At 45.1% G+C, this 25,799-nt stretch overlaps 1 protein-coding gene and 1 long non-coding RNA gene across 6 annotated transcripts in view; one reads left to right on the top strand and one right to left on the bottom strand.

Annotated features, from left to right (window-relative positions):
- Positions 1-6,701, bottom strand: part of LOC118259009 (uncharacterized) — a 29,815-nt gene extending 23,114 nt beyond the window's left edge. For both annotated transcript variants that reach the window (XR_004781944.2, XR_007709157.1), the window contains exon 1: positions 6,577-6,701. This is a non-coding gene — a long non-coding RNA (uncharacterized LOC118259009). The remainder of the gene's footprint in view (positions 1-6,576) is intronic.
- Positions 6,702-10,733: 4,032 nt separating this feature from the next.
- Positions 10,734-25,799, top strand: part of ELAVL1 (ELAV like RNA binding protein 1) — a 41,982-nt gene continuing 26,916 nt past the window's right edge. The window contains exons 1-2 of one of the 4 annotated variants that reach the window (XM_035568199.2): positions 10,734-10,852; positions 21,855-22,038. In XM_035568199.2, coding sequence (XP_035424092.1) covers positions 21,867-22,038 — 172 coding nt within the window. In that variant the 5' untranslated portion in view covers positions 10,734-10,852; positions 21,855-21,866. Of the gene's footprint in view, positions 10,853-11,503; positions 11,675-21,854; positions 22,039-25,799 lie in introns of those variants that run through there. The other 3 variants (XM_035568193.2, XM_035568198.1, XM_035568200.2) reach the window with 3 other exon arrangements.

Here is a 25,799-nt window from a genome sequence, read left to right as displayed (position 1 = left end):
CAGCCTACTAGTTCAAAGCCACCAGTTTGAACAAAAGATCTGTTTTTTTTTTTTTTCCTCAGAAAGCATTAGAGATATATGTCTATAATAAATCACATGAGATGTAAAGACAATGACTCACTTCATTATCTTTAAAGCATGAGAACAGAATACTCTAGTGAGACAAAAGTCCCTAGGAAATGCTGATATCAGCTGCACTTTGCTCTCTGGTAGCAGTCTCAGCAAGGTAGGAACAATAAAAAGATTCTGACAAACTACTGCAGAAACAGTACTGCAGAGATTATACGATTTTAGACTGAATTTCTATATTATACATGCTCACTTTATAGTTACAAAAAAGCTCCCTTTAAGAAACAGGTCTGCAAATTCAGCCTAAGTCTCAAAATTAAATGTGGTCCAGAGTCAAGGAACAAATATGCCAGCAAAACAAGTTCTGAGTGCCAAAAAGACAAAAGTAACCTCTTGGGATGTAGTAATAATTTCTGCTAATAAATCATAGTGTTTAGAGTTCAATACACTCCAAAACTGACACTTTACTATGAGTAAGAAAGAAAGTTGTAAGATCTTAATATGTTGATACTGCGTCAAACAGAAATTCCTATTTTAATTCATCTGGAGCACTTACTGCCTACAGGCCACCTCAGAAATACGAGGGCACATCCTTTTTTCCTGATGCAGCCTGAATCTTTATCGCGAACAGGTATGTTCTATCTGGCCGACTAATAGCCACTGATGACTGCAACCAACTCCTCCCAAAAGGATCAAAAATCCTGCCTGGAATCCAGGAAATAAATGTAGGTGCTGAAAGCTCAGAAATACATCCATAATTTGGTATGCACACACACCGTGCAGTCACTGCCTGAGATGCAGTGCTGCTGGCAAGACTAACTTGACAATTATTTGCATGAGCATAGACCCGAAGCTCAGCTTTATTAGTCCTGATGCACTGCCTAGTACTTCCAGTTACCTGAGGAGGAATATTCAGAGGTAAAATTAAAGTTCCATTAAACTGCTGTGTGGCAGAGGATGCTCAAGAGCTGGGTTTTCTTTTCATTACCCTGTTACCTGAAATCAACATTTAAGTGCTGAAACAAAGTGCGTGGGCATGAAGAAAACTGAAGGTAGTGACGACCAAGTCTTTTCAATTAGAGACTAGACACACGGAGAATAAAGAATCTTAAACATTACTGTCTCAACTGTGTAATTTCGATAAACAAATACTGTGAATACAGGTTGCCAACGAAAAACTCCCAGGTATTAAATCCTGAAAGTTTGGTGTTTTGACAGGCTGGGGAATGATTTTCTACTAAGCACATCCTCAACCATAGTCCTGCCCTGACTGTGTCTGATAGAGTCCAGAGGCAAAGGCTGTAAGCGGCCTGACAGTCTGTGCTATGAGTATGAGAGATGCCAATGCAGGACATCGCTGCACGCTATAGCTCACTCCACTGGTTGCATGTGATTAAAGTGTGGCTGGCTGAGCACTGTGAAACAACAACAAAACCCCCAAAGTTTTATTTAGCAGACCCAGCTTCCATGCACAGAATCTACTGATACCACATTTTAACACCACCCTGCAGGCCAGTCAGCTTATGAAGACTGAGTAATGCTGCACTTCGAGTCTGTGTTATAAACTTAAGGCCACGACTGATTAAAAGCAGAGCGAAGATATAGTCACATGAAAAATGTGAATATGCCAATCAGTAAACAAATAGCTGTTGACTTCGTAGTAACTAAGGATTAATATCACTCAAAATTGCCAGAGGGCTTCTGCCCAGTATGACAAGCCCAACACTATTTTATTAGTTAACAAGTCAATGCGGGATTTCTGTATTTATTCTTTCGATCACAATAAAAGCTGCTCCTTTCCTTTGTCTACGTGGACAAAGCAGCAGTAACTCAGGCCCCATGAGTTACCATAGCTGATGCTGTTCTCTCATGAAAAATATAACTCTTCAATAACTACCTTGCAAATTTTATTGTAAACTTGATTTAAAAAGTAAATAAGTTATCTTTTTGCATGTCCTTAAGTTGATTACCCTGTTTCTGTATTCATAAGTTTTAGTTTGCTACAAGATATAAATTGAAGCATGAGCCACACAATGCAGTATTCTGCATACAGTTCTGTATATTAGTTTATTGCAGTGGGGAAGCTTAGGCCATAGAGATATAAAACTGAAGAGAGGAAAAAGTTCATTTGGTTCACGTGTTGTAACAGCTAACAGAGCAAGTTACTTGAAGTGACACTATTCAATTGCATGAGGAAAATGGACATAAGAACTTGCTTTTAAAGCCTTTTCAGAACATACACGTTATCTCCTTACCAAGGAAGGCAGAAAACTAAAAGATCGTCCCTTCTCTTGCTGTACCTCCATTACATTGCAAGTGCATGTATTATTCTGAAGCCGTGGTTCCCTTCAATATCCAAATAGAGATTTTATTTTTAAAAAGTCAAAAATTGCAAAGAGTATAATTTATCATGCCAGTTGTTTCCATGCTTAGGTATTTAACTTCACAGGTGAAGTTAGGGTAACAAATTTATTTACTTTTTCTAACTCCATAAACTACTAAAATGGAAAGTCATAGGTAATAGTTTACATTTAAATTGGAGACATTTTAAGCTTGGATACTAGTATTACTAGAATATAGTATTACTAGAATAATTACAAGCATTCATCTCCATTCAGCAAAAAAAGCTTTGAAGACAGAAACTAGAATCATCAGCCTTTGTAAAGAGACTTCAAAAGATACTGAAGAACAAGGGAGGGAAAGAGAAAAACGAAAGAATTCATATACTTAATTCTGTAAACTCAAAAGCATCATACCTAAATCTTCAAAGCCTAACAGCTTCTCATCCTCACCAGAATCAGTATTTGCCATTAAAAAAAAAGAAAGCTGGATCTACATCATGGCCTTTATTTCAGTTTATTATCAGACTGAGCTCTTGAAACAAGCTAAAACATTGAAGTGGAGGCATCTTCTAGACTACAGGTGAACGCTTAAAAGTTAAAAAAATGAAGTAATGCATAGGTGAATGTATCGTAACTTTTATCAAACAAATTATTTAGTCACAAAGACTTTGCTATACAGTACTGTTCATAAGAGATATTTTAAAACATTATCTTAGAGGTAGTTAACTAGCAAATCTAAAATGCACTGAATACACAATCTTAACCTGTAAAGTAGGGAAAACATTTGTTATTGCTATCAGATCCTAAAACGTTATTTCACAGAAGAGAGACCTTTCGTCGGGAGCTTACTGCTCACTCAGTTTAAACTGTAGTGTGGGAAAAGATTCAGTATCATACAGACAGTAGATGTGACACCTACATCTATTGCTGAACTTTGATTAAAACATGAGAGGTTGTGCTAGAACAGAGGAGACTGTAGCACAGGACAACTAACTTCCAACTCACACAAGACAGCTTAAACATCTGCATGCTGCAGTGGACTCAGCAGGGTTGGCTAAGGAGGATAGGGCAGACATTTCAGCCTCCATACTGGGCTGTAACGATGCTGTCTGAAGGCCACGCTTGATATGCCTGGGGCCGTTTTGAATTGTTTTCGGTCATACCTGAGTGCTCGCACATGATGTTGAGACATGCCTGAACTGAAACCGCACGTGAATTTTCCTCAGGTCAGTTTTGACTCCAGTACTTTTCATCATCTTTAAGATGTTCTTGAGAGAAATTTCTGCAAGACAGGGCTTGGGTTGTTACTATGCTAACGATACATGTCATACCAGAAAACAAATAACAACTGTCAGACACACAACTGGATAGCCACATATCTGCTGGCACTTTGATTAGTTAACTGACGGACAATCTCCACAGACAGATCTTGCACGTCACTGTATAATGTATTAAGTGAAAGGATTATCTAAAGCACTTATCTCCTTTTGCATTTTCAAGATATGTTTGGGGATAAAAGCCAATCAAGACTACAGGTTGCTTTGCCAAGTTTTTGTTGAGCTAAGCATACCAGTTTGCGACAATTACATTGTTCTTAGCTAGGATTCTGATCTAATTTGTTGCTTAAGCTTCCTCCAAACTTGGTCCCTGTAGCAACTCATGTTACTACCACACCAGATCCAACCAGGCTTTGATGTTTCAAACTTTCACTTACAAGAACAGGTAAAATCACGCCTTCCTCCATAAAACCCTGTCCCTTTACAGTCTCTCTGAGAATTTTGAAATATATCCTTGAAGTACAAAGACACTCAAAGTCTGATAACACAGTAATTCTGTAGTGCTTTATTGCTTCCATGGTGGTGGTAAGAGACAGTGTCATAAATGTTCAAGCCAACCAATTACTTCAGAAAACCTGGGAGATGCCTTAGCCATTATGGTGTTCATATCACCACAGTTTCCATATTAAGACCATCAGGAATACATGCTCTGGAAATCATAAACTTCTGTCAGTGAAGGGAAACATTCATGTCAGACATTAAAAGCACAGCATGCTATGTTATTACTGCTGGTGCTAGTCCAAATAGTTTTAGTTTGGCAGCAGTATCAATGGGCTTTCCATTGCTGATGCATGCAAACCAAACTTATGGTTTCAGTAAGGCAGTTATATCACTGTACACATCTGAACGATGTAAGAACAGGTCAGTAGATCTATTCCTATGTATTTGTTTTTGTGGCAACAAATACTTAATCTCAGGAATCACTATTCTCAAGTAACCATTCTTAAAGCACCTATCGAGCTCTTCATAACTCCCTACTACAAGTTCACACATGGCCACTTCAGCAGTATGTTTCGCCAAATGCTCCAAAATACACAAAAAACGGGTGTTTTCCCCCAGGTCTTTGGGGAAACAGAAACAATGTAAACAGAATGTTTGCTGTGCATTTTATTATTGCTTAACATCATCATGAAGTTTCAAGGACTGGAAGATAAGAAACGTAGTTAATATTGCCTTAATGACAAATTTAAAGTCATTTTCACACCAGCTGAGACTACAGAATGTGGTCAGTAAGCTCAGCCTAACTTTCTAGGCTAAGCAAGGTTACAGGATGCAATGAGGTCAGGCACAGGCCATGACTAGTAAGCAACATGCAGTAGTGATATATTCTATTACAAAAAACATTTCGTCCTTTACTCATATACGCCAGAGATTGAGCACACGAAAGCGTGCTACCAGCAAGTTACTGTGATTTAAGAAGGGATCTGAAGTGCCAAAATTTAAACACACAAACAGATTTGTCAAAAAGTATTCCATGTACTTCCCAGACACAAGCTTCTCTGTTTAGTCTGATATATGCACCATGATTAACAATAAAAACTGTTATACTTTTAGATTTGAATTGCAATAGAAAATTAACAGATCACTACACAAACAGAACTATGCTACAAATAAGCACTGCATCAGCTTAAATAATTTCAGTAGATACTATTCACAGCCAGTATGAAACTATACACAACCACAAGCTTCATAAATAATGAGCACGGAATAAAGATGATTACTGGCAACCAGAAAGCTTCCATTTAGCTTCCCTCCACTTTATTTCACTGTGGAAGGACCTTATTGTCTACTAAACTTTATAGGACAAGACTTCAAAAGCTAGGCTAATAAATAGCGTGACTACTGCTCTACAAATGGGGGGGGGGGCGGCTTACAAAGGCTATTCATGCGTACATGAAAATTAAAGTGGCAGAGAAAAATCAGCTTCATTAAAAGCTTATAACTGCATTTATTGTAAGTTATATTGTAACTTATCTAAATCTGTCCACAAGTGATTAAGCGTGGTTTAATTGGAGAAGCTCAGCACACGGAAATGTGAACTAACAAGTGTGCCAGCCATCACACCCACTGTGTGCTGTTTGAAGCTCAATGCAGTGTATTCTGTGCTGACCCAAGGAAGGCCACAAAGTTCTCCCATAGTTCACTGAAAGCTTACAAGGGAGTGATCTTACAGCAGTGCAAGACAGAGCCAAACCTACCCCAGGTGATACAATTCACAAGGCAACACAGGCAGAACAAAATGAGACATCACAATTAACCACAACGAAGGTAACTGCTATGGGAGCGAAACACCAGATACAACTCCATCCTTCTGCAAGCGACCAGCAGAAGGAGCTTCTGAAGAGGATAAAGCACTATGAACAACATTATGAGGCCAGATCCCTGGGGAGGAAATTACCTTCAAGAGCAAAGTTGAAAGCACAGAGTTCATCAGAGCCACAGCATACCAGAAACAGTGAGCACAGAGAAACTCCACAAACAAAAACCAGAAAGTATTCCTGGGAAGGATGCTGACAGCAGAGCAACACAGGAGCCCTCAAGCATGCCTAATGAGATCACCGTGTTGGACCACAAACCAAAAGGAGAGTAAAGCAGGGCATTAGGTAAGCAACACCTTGGGGGCAATGCCAGGGCATTTGTTGGAAGGGGCAGCGGGGAGCCAGGAGATAACACAAGGCTGGTGGCTAGGACCTGAGAAGAGAAAGCAACAAGAAAGAGCAAAGAAGGCAGTGCGAACAGCAAGCAGAAATCAGAAAACAACGCGAGACCCTACAGGAAGGAAAGAAACACGAAAAATAAAGACACCAGGAAGGAGCACACCAGGACACCTTTCATCTCGGCGCCACTTCACAAGGGAAGGGCAGCACCCCAGGGCAGCCGGAGCATCCCCTGCGGGCGGGCAGGCGGGCAGAGCCCCGAGGCCGCGGCGCTGAGGCCAGAGCAGCAGCAGCAGGCGCTCAGCCCCCTGCGGGGCGCCCAGCCCCGGCGCGCGCCGCCGCCATTTTACCCACCCCGAGGGCCGGGCTGGGGGCGCCGCGGCCGGGCGGGGCCGGCCCCGGAGGCGGAGAGGGGCGGGCGGCAGCAGCGTTGCAGCGGGGCCCGGGTTCTGCCCGTAGCCCGTTACCTGCCGGACGTCGCCGAGCCGCGCCAGGCCGCCGGCGCTGCCGGCCGCCATTTTAGGCGAGGAGCCGGGGCTGCGGCTCTGGTGGCTCCTCGGAGCAAGCCCGGAGCGGGGCGGGCAGTCGGGGAGCACACGCGGCGGATCCAGCCTGTGGCAGCGGCTGTAGTGTGCTGAAAGCGAACCCTCTTGCAGTCAGGGAGAAGATAAGCCAGTTTTGTGAAAATCGTGTTTGTTTTTTTTTTTTTTTTCATGGCACTGAAAACAGCATTAAGAAGGGAAGTTAAAGAGCTGCCTAAAAAGAATCTATAGAGGCTTATGGAGAAGCCTGTCAGAGCCTTTCACTGATAACGGGTGGTCTGGAGCTACCTTCCAGGTCATAGAAACATAGAATGGTTTGGGGCCTCTTGTCCCCCAGTCTGTACAAATCCCAGGATACAGAATACGTCACTTTTTTAATTTTATATTGTTGGTGATTGCCCAGCCCTCTGGTTTATCAAGATCTTTCTGCAAGGCCTCTCTACCGTTGCAGTCAACAGTGCTTCCTAATTTAGTATCACAGAACTATGGAGTGGTTTGGGTTGGAAGGGACCTCAAAACCCACCCCATCCCACCCCTGCTATGGGCACGACCCCTCCACCAGCCCAGGCTGCCCCCAGCCCCATCCAGCCTGGCCTTGGGCACTGCCAGGGATGGGGCACCCACAGCTCCTCAGGGCAGCCTCAGCCGGGGCCTCACTGCCCTCAGGGGGAAGAATTTCTTCCTAACAGCTCATCTAAACCTACCCTCTTTTAGTTTAAATCCATTACCCTTTGTCCTGTCACCACATCCCCTGACAAAAGAGTCCCTCCCCAGCTTTCCTGCAGCCCCTTTAGGTACTGGCAGGCCACTGTAGGTTCTCCCCGAAGCCTTCTCTTCTCCAGGCTGAACAACCCCAGCTCTCCCAGCCTGTCCTCATAGCAGAGCTGCTCCAGCCCCTGAGCAGCCCTGTGGCCTCCTCTGGCCTTGCTCTAATACGTCCACGTCCTTCCTGTGCTAGGGCCCCAGAGCTGGACACAGGGCTCCAGATGGGCTCTCATGAGCACAAGGTCACGATGTCATGAAGTCCTTACAATGCTGGCAGCTGAAAGAGTGTGCTAGGACAGCTGCCGCTTCTCAGACATCTCCCGTGCATGGCTGCTAATCACTGGTTTTAAATTAGGAGAGCATACTTGAGTTCAGTTGGCCTGCTGCTCCCACTGTTAAGCATTCTTACCTTCCATAATACATTCACGTTGTCAGATGGCTCCGCAACAATCTTTCTCCTTGCATAACCTGAAGTTTCTAGCAGGTTATAATATTGCCAGTTATAATAACCATTTGTCCTTTTGGCAGCCAATTCAGTAACTCACTTTGCACTGATCATTTTCCTGCCATATGTAAGAAACGTATTGACAAATGGCTTCCAGTATTACTGTTTACATTGAACTTTTTTCAAGTTTCATACATCAACAAGCGGCATGACTCAACATACCTGTGAAGAGCCTGCTGTCACTTACGTTGCATCATCATAAGATGGTTTCACCAGGACACCTAGCTTCACATTTCTAAAATTCTAAATTAACATGAAACCTTCTGTTTCTGACTGATGTGTTTTCACATGAGCTGAAACACTGCAATGGAAATTAATATATTTCAGTAAAATGAGATAATTCCTTTAAAAATTGGCTTACAGTTTAGTGGGATAACACCTTCTAATTGTCATCACAGTTTTAATAACAAAGTGTTTATACTGATAAATAAAATGATGAGATTGAAATGTGCTGTTGTGAAATAGAGGCATCAAAGCTCTGTGCAACAACGTCTTGTGCCCATGGCCTCTATTTTTTAGAGATCTGAGACCCATCTTAGGCCCACAAATGGGTTTGCTTAATTAAAACCTGAGTGATAGAAGAAAAAATATAAAATTTGCAGAAACTGAAAGCTGCCGTTGATGTGAATGACAAAATTGTGATATTGTGACTGGCATACATAGCAGCATGAGCAAATAACAGATGTACAAACATCTTTAATGTTTTATGGGGCCTTGAAGGATATTTCCAGACCTGTCAGGCTTGGAGTTTACATGTGAGGATTCCCCATCTGGCACTGAAAGCTATGAAAAAGGAAAAAAAAAAAAAATCGCAATCTTAGTCATTAACCTCCTTGATGGACTCTTGATGCTGCATGTTACCTTCTGTTTGATACTGTGCTGTTCAGACTGTGGCAGAGGCTGGACCATTCCTGGTCAGACTGTATGGAAGATTAGGAGCCTATATATGGTGGCCAATATAACAAGACCACTTGAAAGTGAAATCCAACCTGAGATGGATTTCTGGGCAGATAAAACAGATACCATCAGTGCAACAATGCTGGGAATTTACTATAAGGGGCCTTGCAGAGGCCAAGTCAAGGTAGGTGGAGGAAAGATATCTGCACTTTCATTATGTGAATTTCCATGTGTTCCAGTGTAATTATTATCAGCTGTAGAGTATTTCCGTGCATACGTGTGCAATAAATGGCAAAGCACACATCCTCTATATATGGCTTTGCTGCTATATTGCAAGTTTCTGTCCTCCAGGTGAGATCTCACTGCTCTTACACTGTAGGAAAAGGTTCATTAACGTGATTTTTAGTTATACTACTCAACTAAGTAAAGCTCAAATTATGAGTTGTCTATGAATGGCAAATAACATCACATATTTTAATGTAGCAATGTTCTGATGTTACTTTTTGAAATTTTTTGCCAAAGCCAAGTATCTTGACGTGTATCCAGGATTTACTAAGTCTTACAAGCTTACAAGCCTGTCACACACAAAATATACTGCTTTGTACCATGGATATTATTGCACAATACTGTGTTACTGACAAAATACATTTGTTTCCTGCAGAACGGTCAAGTTTTACATTTACAGACTCCTGTGCAGTAGAAAAGGGTAGATATAAAGGGATGCCCTTTCCTATCAAAAATATGCTGGCAGTGGATGGATGGAAAACTTGTGACAAGTGGAGCCCCTAAGGCCACTACAGGACTTAGAGCATAGGAAAGAGCTGACCATCAGAGCTCCTGCTGCAGCTCATCACAAGCATTTCGCTTGCACAGGAACAGTTCACATCTTTACTGCTCACAAACACTCCTTTGTGCTACTGCTCAGCGAGGCTCTCCCGTGTGTCTGCGCTACAGCTGGCTCTCCACATCCATGCGCGGAGGAAGCCTTCAGCTGACCACAAGCACCACAGAGCCTGGGGCTGTCCTGCTGGAGCTTCTACTCAAGCCCAAGAACTTGTGCTTCCCCTGGACAAGCGCAGTACGGAAGGACTTGTCCCCAGGCCGCAATGGGGACAAAACCCCCTTGCTGCTCCTAGGCCCCTTGCTGCTCCTAGGCCCCTTGCTGCTCCTAGGCCCCTTTTCTGCCCCTGGCTCCCCTCTCTGCCTGCCGAAGGCCCCAGCCAAGCAGGCCGCGGCCCAGCTCCGCTCCCGGCCCTTTCCGGAGCCATCCCCACGGGGCCCCGCCGCCTTCCCGCGGCCCCACCGACCGGCCGCTCCCCTCAGGCGCCTGTCTGAGCGGGCCGAGCCCCCTGCCCACCACCCAAGGAGGCTGCCTGGAGCCCCCCAGCCTTGGAGCCGGGACGAGGAGGAGCCCCCGGGTGCCCGCCGGGCCCCAGCCCCCCCACCGCAGCCGGCCGGGCCTCAGGCCCCGCTCCCCTCCGCAGGCCGCCGGCGCCTCACGCGTAGCCCCCCCCCTCCCCATAGCCCGCCGCGAGCGGCCGCCCCCGGCCGAGCTCTTGACGGACGTCCCAGCGAGCCAATGAGGCGCGGGGCACGTGCGCGAGGCAGCCAACGGGGCTCGGCGGGCGGGACTTGGCGGCTCGGGGGGGGGCGTGGCCGGCGGCGCTGCGAGCGGCTCTCGTTGTGCGCGCTGCGGAGCCGTTACCCCGCCGCTGCACGGCCCTGCCGAGCCCCGCAGGTGAGGCCGGGCCGGCCGCGGGGCAGCGGCCGCGGGGCTCCCGGGGGGGCCGCCGGTGGAGCGGAGCGGGCCGGGCCTGGGGAGGGCGCGGGGCGGCGCGGAGGAGGAGAGGGCCGCGGCGGTGAGGCCTGGGCCTGGGCCTGCAGGGGGAGAGCTGGGGCCTGCGGGAGGCAGGGAGGGGCCCGGCCGCGGGGGGGCGCGGGGCTGCGGCCGGCGGGGGAGGAGCGGGAGGGCCCCGGGGCCGCCGCGGGGGCGCGGGGGGAGCCGGCCCGGGGCCGCGGCTCGGCTGAGCCCCCCCCCCACCCCGCCGAGGAGGTTCCGTCTCCCACCTCGGCCGAGAGCGGCGCGTCCCCGCCGAGCGGCGGCGGTTGGGGGGGGGGGGGGGCTCCCGGGGGGGCTCCCCGCAGTGCCGCTGGTTTTAGGCCGCGGGGAGCGAGGCTCGGGGTGCGCCGTGCGGGGAGCTCGGGGCCGGAAGAAGTCGGGGCTGGAGCAGCGGCCCGCTATTGTTAGCGCCGGGGGAGGCTTCCCCTCGCTGCGGTGCTGGGAAAAGGCAGGAGCGCGGGGGGGAGGAACGCGTGGCGGGGCGGCCCGGGGGAAGGGGTGGCCCGGGGGAAGGGGAGCGGGGCTCCGGGGGAGCGGTTCGTGGGGGAGCGTGTGCTGGCGAACGCGTTACGTCCCGCTGGGGAGCGAGGGGGCACCGCCGGGTGCCAGGCAGGGGCCTTCGTCCCAGACGCGCTGAGAAAGGAAGCGTATTTGACCGCACAAAGTGCTGCCGCTTGGCTCCCGTGGCCCGCGTGATGGGGCATCTGTGGAAAACCAAAGGTGGGAAGGAGTGGGAAAGGTGGAGATTCGTTGCTGTTACGAATTCTGGTTGTTTGTGTTGGCATAACTCGTTACTTTTTGTGGTCTCTGCATTTCCGTTCCTTTTTCCTTGTATGCCATGAATGTGGATGTTGACTGCTCGTATCGCTCTGCTCTTACCTTTTCAAGTTCAAGGACTGTTCGCACGTACTCATGTTTTTAACCACTTGTCTTTCCAGGTCTGTGTGAACGGTTCACAGGCTCTTATATTTCTCTTTAAAACTGGGGCCCTGCATCTGTTCCAAAGGCTTTATCAAGCTCATGTGATCAATATGCTTTCTTAGATTTCCATTGACTCCAGGGGTACATCTGTATTGCATGATAAAGTCTAGATTCCTGAGCTTGTGAGTCTGCAGCGTGATCCATTGCTCAATGACCGGCCTAGTTTTTGTTCTGAAGCAGTATAACTGTATTTATTTGTACAATGATGTGGATGAATCTGTGGTTTCATGATCCAAAGTGTTCGATGCTCCTGACTTACAGAGCTGTGACCTGCCCCAGCAGCAGGCTCACCACTTGGTTTGGTTGGAATAAGAGCAGGAAATCTTAAGCTGATACTGGTGTTAAATATATTGCGTAGTGAGTTTATGGCCTTAACTTATTCAGCCCTGGTGTGAGTGGTTCTGCAGCACCAGGTAAAGGTAGTTAAGCGTGGCTTTCCTATGTAAGCAGTCTTAGGCAGTGCCACGTTTGTGGGAGCAGTGCTAGTCCTGAGCAGTCTAAAGGGAAGCGTGAATGTTGTGCAGAGCATCTTTCTGAACTTTAATCGCTTCTGTTGAATGCAGCCAGTGTTCAGTGCTGACATTAGCTTACTGTGAAACGGGATCTAAGCCCTTAATTCAAGTACTTTTTCTCTTTGCTGGTTCGTGCACGTTCTGACACTTTTTCGCCCTGGAAAAACTCCTTGTCTTGACCCATCGGGGGAATATCATTATGTTTTCCGAATCCATTTCTTTAAGCTGTTATGCCTGCTTGCTTTCTTTCCTGAAGCACTGGTCTCTGTCATGTTTCTTATTTGTTACGAGTACTCTGTAAATACTAAAGTGTTAAATTGTAAAAAAACCCAGAAACTAACAGTAAAACATTATTAGATGTTGCACTGAGTGTGGCTTGTGGATAAGCTACCTGTAAGGATGGCAGATTCAGTTGCAGAAAACTCAAGCCTGCTGTATTTGCAGACATGAAAAAGAGATGTTGAGAGGAGCTGCTCTTTTTGCACTTCCAAGTACTTTCTCTAAAGCATGGAAGGCAGCTGTGGGAGATTCCCATCAATGTAAATGTTTAGTGACGTAGTCCCAGCATAGGAGAGGTGTTAAATTCTGCCTTCTGTTTAGAGTGGGTAAGGGCACTTCTGCTTTTTGATGTGCGGCTCTGTAATCTAGGCACCTGCAAGCTTCAAACTGCTGGCCTAAATGATCCATGTGATTATACAACATTGTTTTATGTAGGTGATGTGTGCAAAAATAGATTTTAAGCTTCTTTTTGTTGTTTTTTTTGGGACGTAGGGTGGAAATAAACTATGCTTAGAAGGCAGACATTCTTTGTGTATGTGATTTTTGCTTTTTTTGTAATTTATACTTACTATGCCACCGCTACTAACACTGAAAAACAAACAATGTTCCTCTCGCCCACTGCTTCCATTGCTGCCTTGTAGGAGTGCAGCAGCGCGTTCTGGTGTCTCATCAAGCCTTCAGAGATGGATTTCCAGCTGCTTGTGTTGTGCTGGTGAGCCAGCAGGATGCCATCTCCTCCTCTTGGTATTTCATTTGCCATCCTATCCCATCAAAGTGAAAGTACCAGCTGCTAATCCAAGGATGGATCAGCGTGGGGGACAGCTGTTCTCAAAATGTGTCTGGAATCTGTAGTTTTTATGTCCTCCCCTCCCCTATTGCGAATGTGCTGCGCATAGGGAAGGAGTTGTTCATGAATGTTTTTTCTCCAGCACAGTTCTTGTCTCTAGATTGTTTTTGGACAGTCAAACAACCTGGCAACATCTGTAACAAGGAAGATGGTAGCATATTTTTATTTTTTCATATGTTTATAGTAAACCTGCCCTTTTGAAAGTACCCGTGCAGCAGGTAAGGTCATCTCAGCTAGAAAAAGTTGTCCAGCTGAGTCTTCCCTGCTGAAGAACTCCGTTATGTTGACTGTCAGCATCTCTGTCCCAGTGACACAACAGCCGTGGAAGGTGTTGACGTGAAGCTCTGAGCAGAGCTCTGAGCCTGCTCTCTCTGGCAAGGCTTACCGTTAACCTTGAAAGACAGGGAAATCTCAGATCCAGCTGCAGTTGTTCCCTATCTGAGCTGCATAATTTCCAGCTGGCCCTTGTTCGTACGTATCAAGCAGAGATGATGTTGGGAGGCCCCAGTCCTCCCTTTCACGTTAAAGCAGCAGAGAGTGGTAATTATGGCCAGTCCTTATCTAATTTCTGACAGCCTCCTAACTATGATTAATTTTACTCCTGTGAATTGAGTTAGTTCATCAGATTGGTGGCAAAATGAGGTCGCTCCTCAGAAGAATGCAGCTTATTTTTTGTCCTCAAATGCGTACGTCTCTGGATGTCACGCTAAGCACTGTCAAAAACATTTACCAGTCAGTGTATGGACATGAATAAAAAAACTTACAAGCTTTTTTAGGCAAATCTGATTGTCAAAGAATATGCAGAGCTATTTTCTTAAAATATTTAAATTATGATAGCTGGGATTTGTTAGCTAGTAATACACTTAAAAATAAGCTTATGTCCAAAGTTGCAAAAAAGAGCTTAAAATCTGTTGTACTAGAAACCATTGATAGAGCAAATGGAAATAAAGTCTGTTGAAATGCAGTAATAGATTTTGGTAATAGCCACTTCTGCTTGAGTAGAGAGAATATTTTGTCAGAACTGAGAAAAATGTTGGAATTTTAAATATAGTCAAGCTAAGGGGGGGAAGGGGGGAGGAAGCGTCTTCATTCCAAGATCATGAAGGGGGTGAGAAATCAGTAAAAGAGATCTATTAACACTGGGAAATCTGAAGGACTGGCAAGCAGACGCAGTTCAATTGCCAGATTAACAAAAAGAGCTTACATGTTAGTGTGAAAGGAACAAAAGGAAGGTACCCGTACAAGTTCATCAACTTCCGTGACTTAACACTTGGAGTTTCAGTGTAAAAGAATCTTCCTGGGTAGGTTAAAGGGCGAACTTTCTTTAAAAAAAAAAAAGTGAGCTGCATTAGCATGTCTCAGTAGGCTGTGTGGGTTTTTTTCTTCTGGGGAGAAGAAAAATGAAGTACAAATGCCGAGTAATTCAAACTGAAGACAAAATATAAATTTGTCCTGTTTGCCGATTTGGAGTATTAGCCGTGGGGGAGAGGAATTCAGAGGAGACAGCTACACGGGGGAGTACTGACCAGGGAGCACTGTAGACAAGAAAAAGAAATAGGGTAACAGCACGGTTTGTGGGAAGGACGGACACCTCGCTTTTTGCTTTTGAGTTCTCATGTGTTCTCAAACGCTGTGCCTTGAAGTTCAGGAAAATGGCAGTTCCAAGGAAGCGTAGGACTCGTGCTCAGGAAATGCGGTAGCTGCCAATTGGCTGGAGCACTGCAAGCAAGAAAATGTGACATCCGCGTTCCTCCTTACTGGTCGTGGACTTGTGTTTGGTAACGGCATCGGGCGTCTCTCAAATATGGGTGTGCTACTCCATATCTAAATTAATTTTATTTATAAGAAAGCTCAACACCTGTCTTTGCAATTATACATTAAAATAATCTGATAAAAGACTTAAGAGAGATTTTGACCTGTATTGTACATGCATGTACTAGGGTAATCTTTTGTGTTTAGTTACCAGGTTAAATTAAAGCTTTTCCCCACGTTTTCTTCTTGAATTGAAGAGAGAAGCTTGGGCCTTGGCTTTTGGTGCTGAGTCAAGGCTGAAGTCCTCCGCTGTTTGGAGTAATAGTGTGTGAACACCGGGCAGGTGGAACGGCGCTGGCCGGGTGCTGTGCTGCCACCGACGCGCTCGGATGTCCGTGTGGGGTGCGGCGTGGAGAGCTGTTGGGGATAGGAGAGGAATTTGTGTAAAGAGTAGAAAGGGGTTTCCTGGAGATTGCGGGTAAAGAATCTTTGGTATTCATAGAATCTAGGGATCTAGATCAAGAAATGGGGAGGGGTATTCTGGCTATGGAGCACTGGAAAACTTTTTTTTCTGGAGGCATGTAGGCCTGGTGGAGTTTTTCTGCTGGATTCATTTGGCACTTTCCTTGACATAGTAGTGTCCTTTTTGTTCTATTTCAGGCGCGATCTCCAAGGAAGACTGCTCAGTAGCTTCAAAATTGAGTGGTAGAGCAGTGTCTAGCCAGATAGCTGAGTTTGTTGTCTGCCTCTGAGTCACCCATGGCTTACAGGGGGGAGGCAGGTCAACAAATAACACCCATGAGCTGAAGAAACAAGGGGAAGTCTCTTTGTGTAGCCCTAAAGTTCTCCTTGAAGCACCCCATCAAGATCCTTGAAGTCAATCAGTATATTTAAGAATAAACCCTTGAGACTGAAGTCTGAATTTTGAAGACAGCCGACCGTCAGACCTCTGCCAGCACCTTTTGTCTCGGTGCAGGATCCCTGTTCAGGCAGCAGTGTTAACCCCAGCAAGGGGACTGACTTCTGTGCTGCACTGTACCTGCTGGGCTGAGGTGTTGGGTCAGTGACCTGTGTCAGCACCCTGGGATCTGGGTGTCTTTCAGGTGTGTTTTGAGAACTGCTGTGCCTAATAGGGTCCGTTCCCAGTTATCTAGGGAAGGTGCCACGAACCCTGTGCCCCGGTACTGCACTGCATTCGCCTGGCTCTCTTTGGCCAAGTGCCAGATACTGGTGTAGCCTTCGTGCTTCTGATACCAGAGACGAGAAGGATGTTCAAATAGCTCTGACCCTCTCGGGTTCAGCACCGCTAGTGCTAGCTCTCACCTGTGCACCTGCAGTGCTGCACAGCCTTCGCTTTCTGGAGAGCTGTATTGTGGGAGGGAGAATAGCTCGGTTGCTGGAGTGATAAGGCTTGCTGCCTGGATTTAATGAAAGTGCCAGCTGCTGGTGTGAAGGAGCACAGAACTCGTTGCTCATGGGAGAATTTTCCTTCTTCCTAGGTTCTGCAGTAGCTAATACATTCACGTTATCATCTGTAATCTGTGTAGGTGTCTGCGTTCAGGTTTGTGAGCCCGGTGGTGGTCTAACGCCTTTGCAGACCCATAGACAAGGGGAAGGTACAGTGAGCCTCTCAACTGTGCATCTTCAGGATCAGGCATCTTGAGAATATTCCTACGTAGGCCTTCCTTGTAGGACTGCCTTCTTAGCAAACATCTTGCAGTGAAAGACTTAATAGCTCTGAATCACAGGATTTTCGATGCAGACACTGAGTTTCATTTGGAAAAAGCTGCTATTGGTCTGTTGCCAGAGCTATTTGTGTCACTTTTCTTTTAAACCTTCTGGGATCTTCTGCACCTTTGAGAAGGTGATCTTCAGGGTCGTTCAATGCTTCCAGGAAAAAAAAAAAAAAAGAATATGCTGGAGAGCTTTTCAGTCTGGTCATGAGAAGGCAGACCTGGCTGTGGATGAATGAGCAATCTTTGAAGCAGATAATAAAGTGCTGGGCTATGAGAATTTGAGCACATGCAAAATTAAAGGAAGATTAAGGCATGGTGCATATGGTTCCTGCTTCAACCTTGACCTCCTAAATTTGAGGGAAAACAAGCATTTATAAGGCTGGGCTATTTTAAACAGATTTTAATTTTAGGAACCCCGTTACAGTGGAACTTAGTCTTACAATTTCCTTTTGGGGGGGGTGGGCATGGAATTGAAGGTGTTTTTTGGGAAGGCTGCTGGGTGCCTCGGCAGTCTCGTTGCAAGTATCCTTCCCAAGGGGAACTGGTAAGCCTAAAGTTCCTTCCTTAGGGAAGCCTTCTTTCCTTCCCCGTCCCACAACTGAGAATGGAAGCGCATTCACACTCCTGGCTTGTGTCAACAAGGACTGACAACCATCAGTTAATGGTTACAGGCCGAGGTTGGGTTCTGGGCCTGGTTCTAATCTTGCATCTCTGTTGACATTACTTGATTGTTCTTGCTTTTAATAAGAAAGATTGGGAGGTTGCCTATATTCTCTCAATGTATTTCAGTGGGAGCGGAATTAAAAACTTGATTTCTGACGTAGCATTTCTCATTTCCTCCATACCGACCATTTGATACGGCTTTTTGGGAATTCTTTTCAGTATGCAAAGGTAAATAATTCTTTCGGGGCTGTTTGTATTCGCACTGACATGAGATCCGTTCACCACCAGCGCAGGGAGCAATTTCCCACTGGCTTCCAGGATGGCCAGGAGGTATTTGGTGAGATGTTAGGAAGAAAGGAGCATCTTGTTAGCACTCTGCTCCTTTTCCTCCTCTCTACTATGCCGTTATCACTTCTGCACGTTTTGTTCCTGGTATCCCATGAAAACATTTGCCAGGCCTTTATGCAAGGGCTTCCTGTAAGTGTTTTTTTCTGATGTCTGAGGAGAAGCAGATGGAAGGCTTCCTTCACGGGTCTTACTGCTTCTGAATCGACAGTGCCCTGGGTGCTCTGTGTTTATTGCAGGGCACGTAGCTGGTAAGGATTGCAGACAGTGAGATTAGAGGCCGTGGTAAAATGATTTAAAGTTGATAGCCAGTTGCCAAGCTCCTGTGAGTTTTGCGCAGTGCCAGATGTGAGCCTGGTAGCTTGGCACCGTGGTGTGCTGGGGAGTTCCCTGTGCTCGGTAGCTGACCGGGGTGCCTCCTGTTGTAGGCAGCAGGTGTACCTGGGAGGATAAGGAAGGTAGATTTAAATTTCTGCTTTTGGAAATCATTGAAATACATAGCAACTTTGTAAACTTGTCAGGAGGAGAATCGTGGCAGCAGGAAGGATTTGTTGTATCTCGGGCAAATTTGGTGGGGTGTGAAGGAAACCTGAACCTTCGTATTCAGAGCTGGAGAAATCTCATCTATGCTTCTTCCTTTACTCATTAAATACTCTTAACTGTAGCGTTTCGCTTCCATATTCAGCCTGTTGGAGTGTTGTGTGTCTAGGGCTTGAATTTTGGGCAGGAGGAAGGCAAACAAAGTTGCAAACCCATGACAACAATTTTGAAAACACTTAAGTCTCGTGGTTTTATAGCTCCTGCCTTGAGCGAAGAAGGTTCAGGTGTTTGAGTGTCGTTTAGCAGGATAGGAAACTGGTTTTGGGGCTTGTGCTCAGGCAGTTCTGGCAGAGCTGGAAGGGAACCTGTGTTTAACGATACAATTTCACAGTACAGCTGAGACAACGTGACAGCTAGAAATCATCAGAAGGGGGGAGTCTCTTCCCCTGCTTCTCGCTTTATGGCTCTCCTCTTGCTCTCCTCTCCTCTGGCATTAGCTCTGGTGCTTATCTCGTTGTGAGGAAAGCAGATTAAAATTGCTGACGCAGCAAAAATGCTTCCCTCCTGGTGCAATTTTCCACCGCTTTTGTGATACAGATTGGTTGTGCTGTGGGCAGAGGGGCTGCCCTTGTTGACCCAGCCCTGGGGGCGGAAGGCTGATTAGCGGGGTGGGCGGCAAGTTTCCGAGCTGCCGGCTGTCAGCTTGCTTCAAACTGTACTGCAAAAAAGAAGGGACTCAATTTCAGTGTATACTGTGCTAAATCTCAAGTTAACATAACTTTAATAGCGGTTTATTCTAAAAACAGTGCACTCTTTTTTTCCCCATTAAAAAGCCTAACTTTCATAAGAAGAAAGCATGAAATAAATGGCAGACATGACTTAACCGCTATTGGAGAAGGGACTGGAAGTCCCTACCTAAAGGCACTATTCCCGATCTAGAGTTGGGATTTTTTGCCTCTTTCTGATTCTCCATGATTCTCCATCTAGCTGACGGCAGCAGTGTGGATGCTGGACGTGCTCGAACTTTAGCAGGCCACGATCCATGAAACAAAGCAGCGCACCGTGGCCGCTCAGGCCCTTAGCGAGCAGGGGCTGGAGATTCACCGGAATCTGCGAGCCGCTAATAAATACATCGCTGTCTGGCAGCGTTAAGTCACCTTACCTGAGAAGCCTGTGTGGTCATACGAGCGCTTCTAGCCCAGATTAATACCTAAGTTGGCAAATACGACCGGCACTGCCGCGTGGTGCTGCGAGGCTTGCTGACTCACTGCGCTGGGACGGGCCAGGAGCTTTTGCATCTGCTGAGCCGGTGCTTCATGTTGTAAAATGTCCCTTTCAGGTGGGGTTGGCTGTTCCCTTGGGTTAGGTGAGCGCTGTGGGGGGGATACCTGCCTCGGATGACCTCGTCAGCTGGGTTTTCAAGGAAGCAGTTGCTTTTGTACAGCATCTTGTGTTGTTCTTTTGGCCAAACGAGTACGTTGCAGCTCTGTTAAAGTCGATACAAAGCTCCTCTTTGAGCCTGTGGTGATGAATTTTTCTGCAGTAGCGCTGTGAGTTTTGGTGAGCGGCAGATTTTGTGTTGAACTTGGAAGATTTGTGCTAATTCTTCAGGAGGGAGCTACAGTTGTGAGGCTGCTGCCGAGTTCCTGGTGCTTAGATTTGTCATCGGGCTGACTGCTCACTGTTTCTTTTGGACGTTAATGAACTGCTATGCTTAACGTTTGGATCTCTTGGTGTAGCATTCATTTACTTACATTCTGCAAATGCTGTGGTATAAATCTGAATTTACAGAGATGGAAAATGGAGTATAGCGAGCAGAGGCTATTAGCTAAGCAAGTGCTGCTAATTTGGTGTTGGTATTTTGCTAATGGTGTTCCTGTAGCGAGCACTTGGACTAAATGCCTTTATTGTAAAATCCATATCGCCCTTATTAGCGGAGTCTGGACTGGAAACATGTTCATACTTCAGCATTATGGCAACTTTGTGGCGTCGGTTGACATCTGTATGCTGCTGGTGGGTCTAGGTGTTTGGATTCTGCGGCAGAATGCGCAAATGGGGCTGACGTGAAAGAGGAGCGCTGAGCCGAGCATCAGGAGGCCCTGAATTCACCACGGGTTTTGAGCAGTGCTGGAATTCCACGCACTTCACAGCTGTCTGTTCTTAAGAGCTGTTAACCAAAATGACGTTGTTTTGGAGGAAGAGATGTGCAGTGCCCTCTAGCAGAGGGGATGAACAAATGGCTTCAGCCAACTTGAGAACCCGAGTCTAGAACCGTCCGGCGACCGAGCTTCCTGGTGCCGATGGCTTCCAGCACGAACGTGCCTGTCCGGGCTTCCCGAACCTGCCAGGCCTCACCTTTCTCCTGTTGCAGGAACAGGGCTTAAGTATCCTGATCATGAATATTTCAAAGCAGCTGCAAAAGCACTTTTAAATGTGCAGTATTTTGGCAGGCCATGAAGAAAGAGCAGCTGGGCTCTGTTGGGAGCTGGAGCTGTAGATGTTCTGTGGATCCGAAACTTCAGCCTTCAGCCCCTGCTGCTGATGGCTGAGTAAGGCAGGGGCTGTCTTCATGGGATGGAACGTCAGGGTATTTTTCAAGGCTTTCTTTAAAGAAGTGCAAAAATAGAAACTCTATGAAATATGCAGCATGCACTGAAGTTAATGTTCTGGTACAGATTAGTCTGTTTCATGTGTGCAATTAAGTGCTCACCAAAAGACAACCATCTAATAATAACAGTGTCGTAAAATGCATGTGAAGGAGAAAACATCTAGAAGACAAATGGCCGCTGGCTGAAATGCTGAACTGCGTCTAGTGGGTCTGGCTACTCCTTGTCTCCGTGTAAGAGTTTTGGGCAGAAGGCTGGAATTAAGGTTGGCGGTTTTTAATTCTGTCAAGTCAAGTGCTCTGAAATGGGGAACCTGATTTTTAACTGTTGTGAGTGCTCTGCTGTTTGCAGGAATGTGTACAAAATCTGTCACAGTGCTTTCTATCTACATTAAAAAAAAAAGACTTGAGCTCTTTAATGGTACGTGGTTTTCTAAAATGCGACGCTTGCTAGCTTGAAAGAATGAATTGTTCTGGGATATTTTCAACAGAAAATGTTTTGTTTTACAAGTGAAAAAAATATGTACAGTTGAAACAGTTGCTTGTTGTCAGTTTTCTAAAACATTCGAGCTTATTTCAGGTGGAGAAAGTTTGGCTTATTCAAAGTTCTGGAACTTATTTGGGATTTTTCTCTTTGCAGATATATTATAAAATGTCTAATGGTTATGAAGATCACATGGCTGAAGATTGCAGGGATGATATTGGTAGAACAAATTTAATTGTGAACTACCTCCCTCAGAACATGACGCAAGATGAGTTGCGGAGTCTATTTAGCAGTATTGGCGAAGTCGAATCTGCAAAACTTATTCGGGACAAAGTTGCAGGTATAATATAAAAAAATTTTTTTTTTTTTTTTACTTTGTGGTAAAGTGCTCAACCAAACGCTTGCCTGAAAGCAATTTAATGTAGAGTATCTAATTTTTGCAAGTGTGTGTAACTACTGATGTGAAGACATATAACTAGAGTGATGTTCTGCATAGCACTCACTATCTAGTCTTATAGGATACTTCAGGGTAAATCCATAGGTTTTTGTAAAAGGTTAAAAGTTACAATAAAATTCCTAAGTTTCAGCATCCGTATTCATATCTGAAGTCTGAATTTGGTCTCTAACTTATTTACTTTTCCTACAGTCTGAGCTTTTTTGGCACTAACTTACTTCCTTGCATAGCAGGAAAAAAGCTCTGAATATGCAAGTAAATTGATTCTATTTTGATCAGTAAAAAGATGTGTGGTATGTGTCTGAAACTGTTGTAGGCCTTATCATTCTTCAGGAATTTAACTCCTAAGTTCTTTAAATAGGATTGTTAGTAGTAGCTTTAGAAAAAATGAGGAATGAAATATTTGGTTTGTGAAATATAATGTTTACTTGGAAACAGACAAGTGCTGGCAGAGCAGCTGGTTTCATAAGCTGGATCTATTTACTTGCAGGAGCTTTTTATCTGCTCTGTCAGGATGTTTTAATCCTTGTCCTGTTCAAATCTTTGTTTACAAGTTCTGGTTATTCTCGCTGAGAATTCACAGAATCTTTGATTTAGTGGGAGATAACAATCGTTATTGCTGTAAATAAAAGTATTTGTGCTGCTCACTAGTTGTGCATGCTTGTTTGTTCTTGGCACGCAGATGACTACTGCCTTATGGAATTTTCTGCTGCATGTGCTCAATCTTGTATTTCAGATTCTAGCAGTACTGATTTAAATCATTATTTAATCCATGCCAAACAAGCCTGAAACTACTTCACCGTAAAAACTGCAAGAAAGCTGATAAAATGCATGAAAATTCTGTGTTATTCTAACTGACATTATTTTATATGCTTCATAGTAGAAATGAGAACTGAATAATGAAAACTTCAAAATGTACTTTCAGCATGGCTTCTCCAATGTCTGTCTTCTCATCTGAAAGAAATTTCAAGATCTAGCTTCACATGATAGTGCCCTACCAGATCTGTACTTACGGACTGTATGAGTAAATTTGTCATGAAGTAGTTCCACAAAATACTGACTTCTTTGAATACTGAGCTATTCAAGTACTTAGCCTAGATGTTGCCATACAGTTTGCGATGCTTAGACGTAGGGGCTTGCTTTGGAGGCTACTTTTGCAAGGAAATAAGACGATTTGTTTTAGTGATAGCAAGTCATTCACTAAATGACATAGGTAATCCACACTGTAGGCTTTTGAATAAGTGCAAAATCTTCTGTATGGGTGGTGAGGACATTTTAAATGGGAAGCAAAGCATGTTAACTGAAGTCTCAGAGTTTATTTAAGACTGTTCCCTGTAGTATCATATACTCTGGTAAAGTCTTGTTAACTTTAACTTGGAACTTGACAGAGCTGGGTAATTTAATGCCCAAAATAGGTGCTTGTGTGCTTCAGGTTTTTCTTAACAACCCTCAAAGAATCAGAAGTAAAAGTCCTCTCAGTTTGCATGCAGTCCTTGAGTGCCTGCATACAAAACCTTCACTCTTTAAAGTGATTGAAAGTGTTTAAGTCTGCATGGCTGTGTTAGTTAGGCCACTTTTTTTGTTACCTCACTAATTTTTTTATTCACGTGCAACGCTGTTAGCCACAATTCCAAGTCACCTTCATGCTCGTTGATTGTTTTAGAATATCAGTGACTAAGAATCAGCTTCTTCAGGAACCTTCTAGAGATACCACTTCACTTTTTTTTTTTCCCCCTTCATGTTTGCCTTACAATTTGTACATATCTGTGCTGTAAAACTCTACCAATCAGCCCCTGAAAAGAGCAGTCTTGCAGCAGAGTTCTGCTTTCCTCGTGCCAGCAATTGCATTTGTATGGACCCCACTGAGACCCAAGGTAGACAAGCAGGAAATCAGAACTGCAGAAAAATCTGTTTAGCTCCATGGCTCTGTTTTCTCTGAGGTCGGATAAATTGTAATATTGGCACCTAAGAGGCAGTGGAGCTGTGTGGCCAGGACAGGAGGGAGGTAACCTCTCTTTTCATGGCAATCAAACTTTTAAATCGGTTTAGTTGCTTTATTGACTGTATTTGTAGAATTAAAATCAATGTTTGATAACACTTATTTTTTCATGTATGAGGTTGTCTTTATAAAATTAAGAGTAATTCTTTGAAATTGCTACAATTTTCATCCTTTACTTTGCTGTTGATAAACACCAAAGGAATTGAAGGTAGCAGTAAACTGTAGTGTCAATTTACATTCCTTGCTATGAATTTCCTGCACTGTGTACGTGTAGCTTATAGGAGTTGGCAAAAGTACGACTATACTCTTGCTTTGTTGTTCAAGCCATAACTTCTTATTTTATTTCTGCAGTGGCGGTAAAGAGATGTTTGTGCACAGTAGATGAACATTAGACAGGGTGCAAGGCTCCCATTGCAGTTTCAGCTCTTCCTGATCATGCTGGTGAGATAAGGTGCTGGTGTCTACGTCGTCCAGTTTGTGTATTGAATTCCTAAGCATTTTCAGACATGGCTTTGCTTAAGTTGTGAAGAGCCAGTCAGTAATCAGCATCTCTACTCTCAGGTGCAACAAGCAAATCTTGGACTGTAGCTCTGTTGCTCACTGTACTTGTATTTGTTGTGATCGTCCAGGATTTTCATACAAAGAAGTCTGTAGAATTCACGTTGGATATTGTTCTTTGTCAGGTTTCAAGACTAGCACCAGCTCAGAGCCCCAGGGAAACATTAGAAGGTCACTTCTCAATATAGTATTGCACAGTGTCAAGTCTGAGATTTTACTTTTCATCTTCGTTGTGTCTCCTGGCCTTTTTTATTTATTGCTGAGGCTTGTGAGTAGCCATTGGCTCCATTCAGCTGAAGACCACACTGTGTGTGGTTCTGGCTCATGAGGCCGTGAGCAAGGAAAAGTGCTGGGGTTTGTCTGATCTTTCTGCACTGACGAGACTGTAGCCCTCTAGCACTGACTTCAGGCATCCTGGTCCCGAACTTGTGCTCTTACTGGTCTCCTACCCAGCAATGTGCAGATCTCTGTGGGATCTGTTTAGTGCTTGTGGCACTCGCGACCATCCTCTGAGTATCTGGTGACAATTTTGCTGCGTGCACCTCTCTGTCAGAGTTCTGTCTGACGGCAGTTGATCTGGTTAGGAGAGGGAGGCATCCAGCTTCTTCAGGCTTCTTATTCCATCCCTCACATCTCTTAAACTGCTTGAGGAGGAAATAAGATATCCCTGTGATACTCTTCACAAAATATTTGAATTCCTACTGGAGGAAATAACACAACGTGATCCTTAAGACTGTGCCAGAAGCTGTCTATACCAATCAGCTACCAAAATATGGCCACCTCTGTGCAGACACTGAAAGGGAACAGTGGGCTTCCTCATGGCAATCCGTTTGCTTCTGCAAGCTTGAGGTCTGATGGAGCTCACTGATTTGACCTCGATCAGCAGCAATAAGGGATGAAGGTAGCACTCCATCGCTGCTGAAAAATGTGGAGTAGACGGGACATTTTGTGATGACTTGTCATGATTGTGTACAGAAATCTGGAGTCCCTCTCAAAGAATACTGTCGTCATAGCTCACTTGTACTGCAAGTGCACGTGACCTGTTGCTTATAGGATCAAAACAATCACTTCCTGATAGCTGGAATTACAG

This window comes from Cygnus atratus, chromosome 26 (genome assembly GCF_013377495.2).
Source record: "Cygnus atratus isolate AKBS03 ecotype Queensland, Australia chromosome 26, CAtr_DNAZoo_HiC_assembly, whole genome shotgun sequence".
NCBI lineage: Eukaryota > Metazoa > Chordata > Aves > Anseriformes > Anatidae > Cygnus > Cygnus atratus.
The sequence above is the reverse complement of the archived record's forward strand: the minus strand, read 5'-3'. Positions and strand labels throughout refer to the sequence as shown.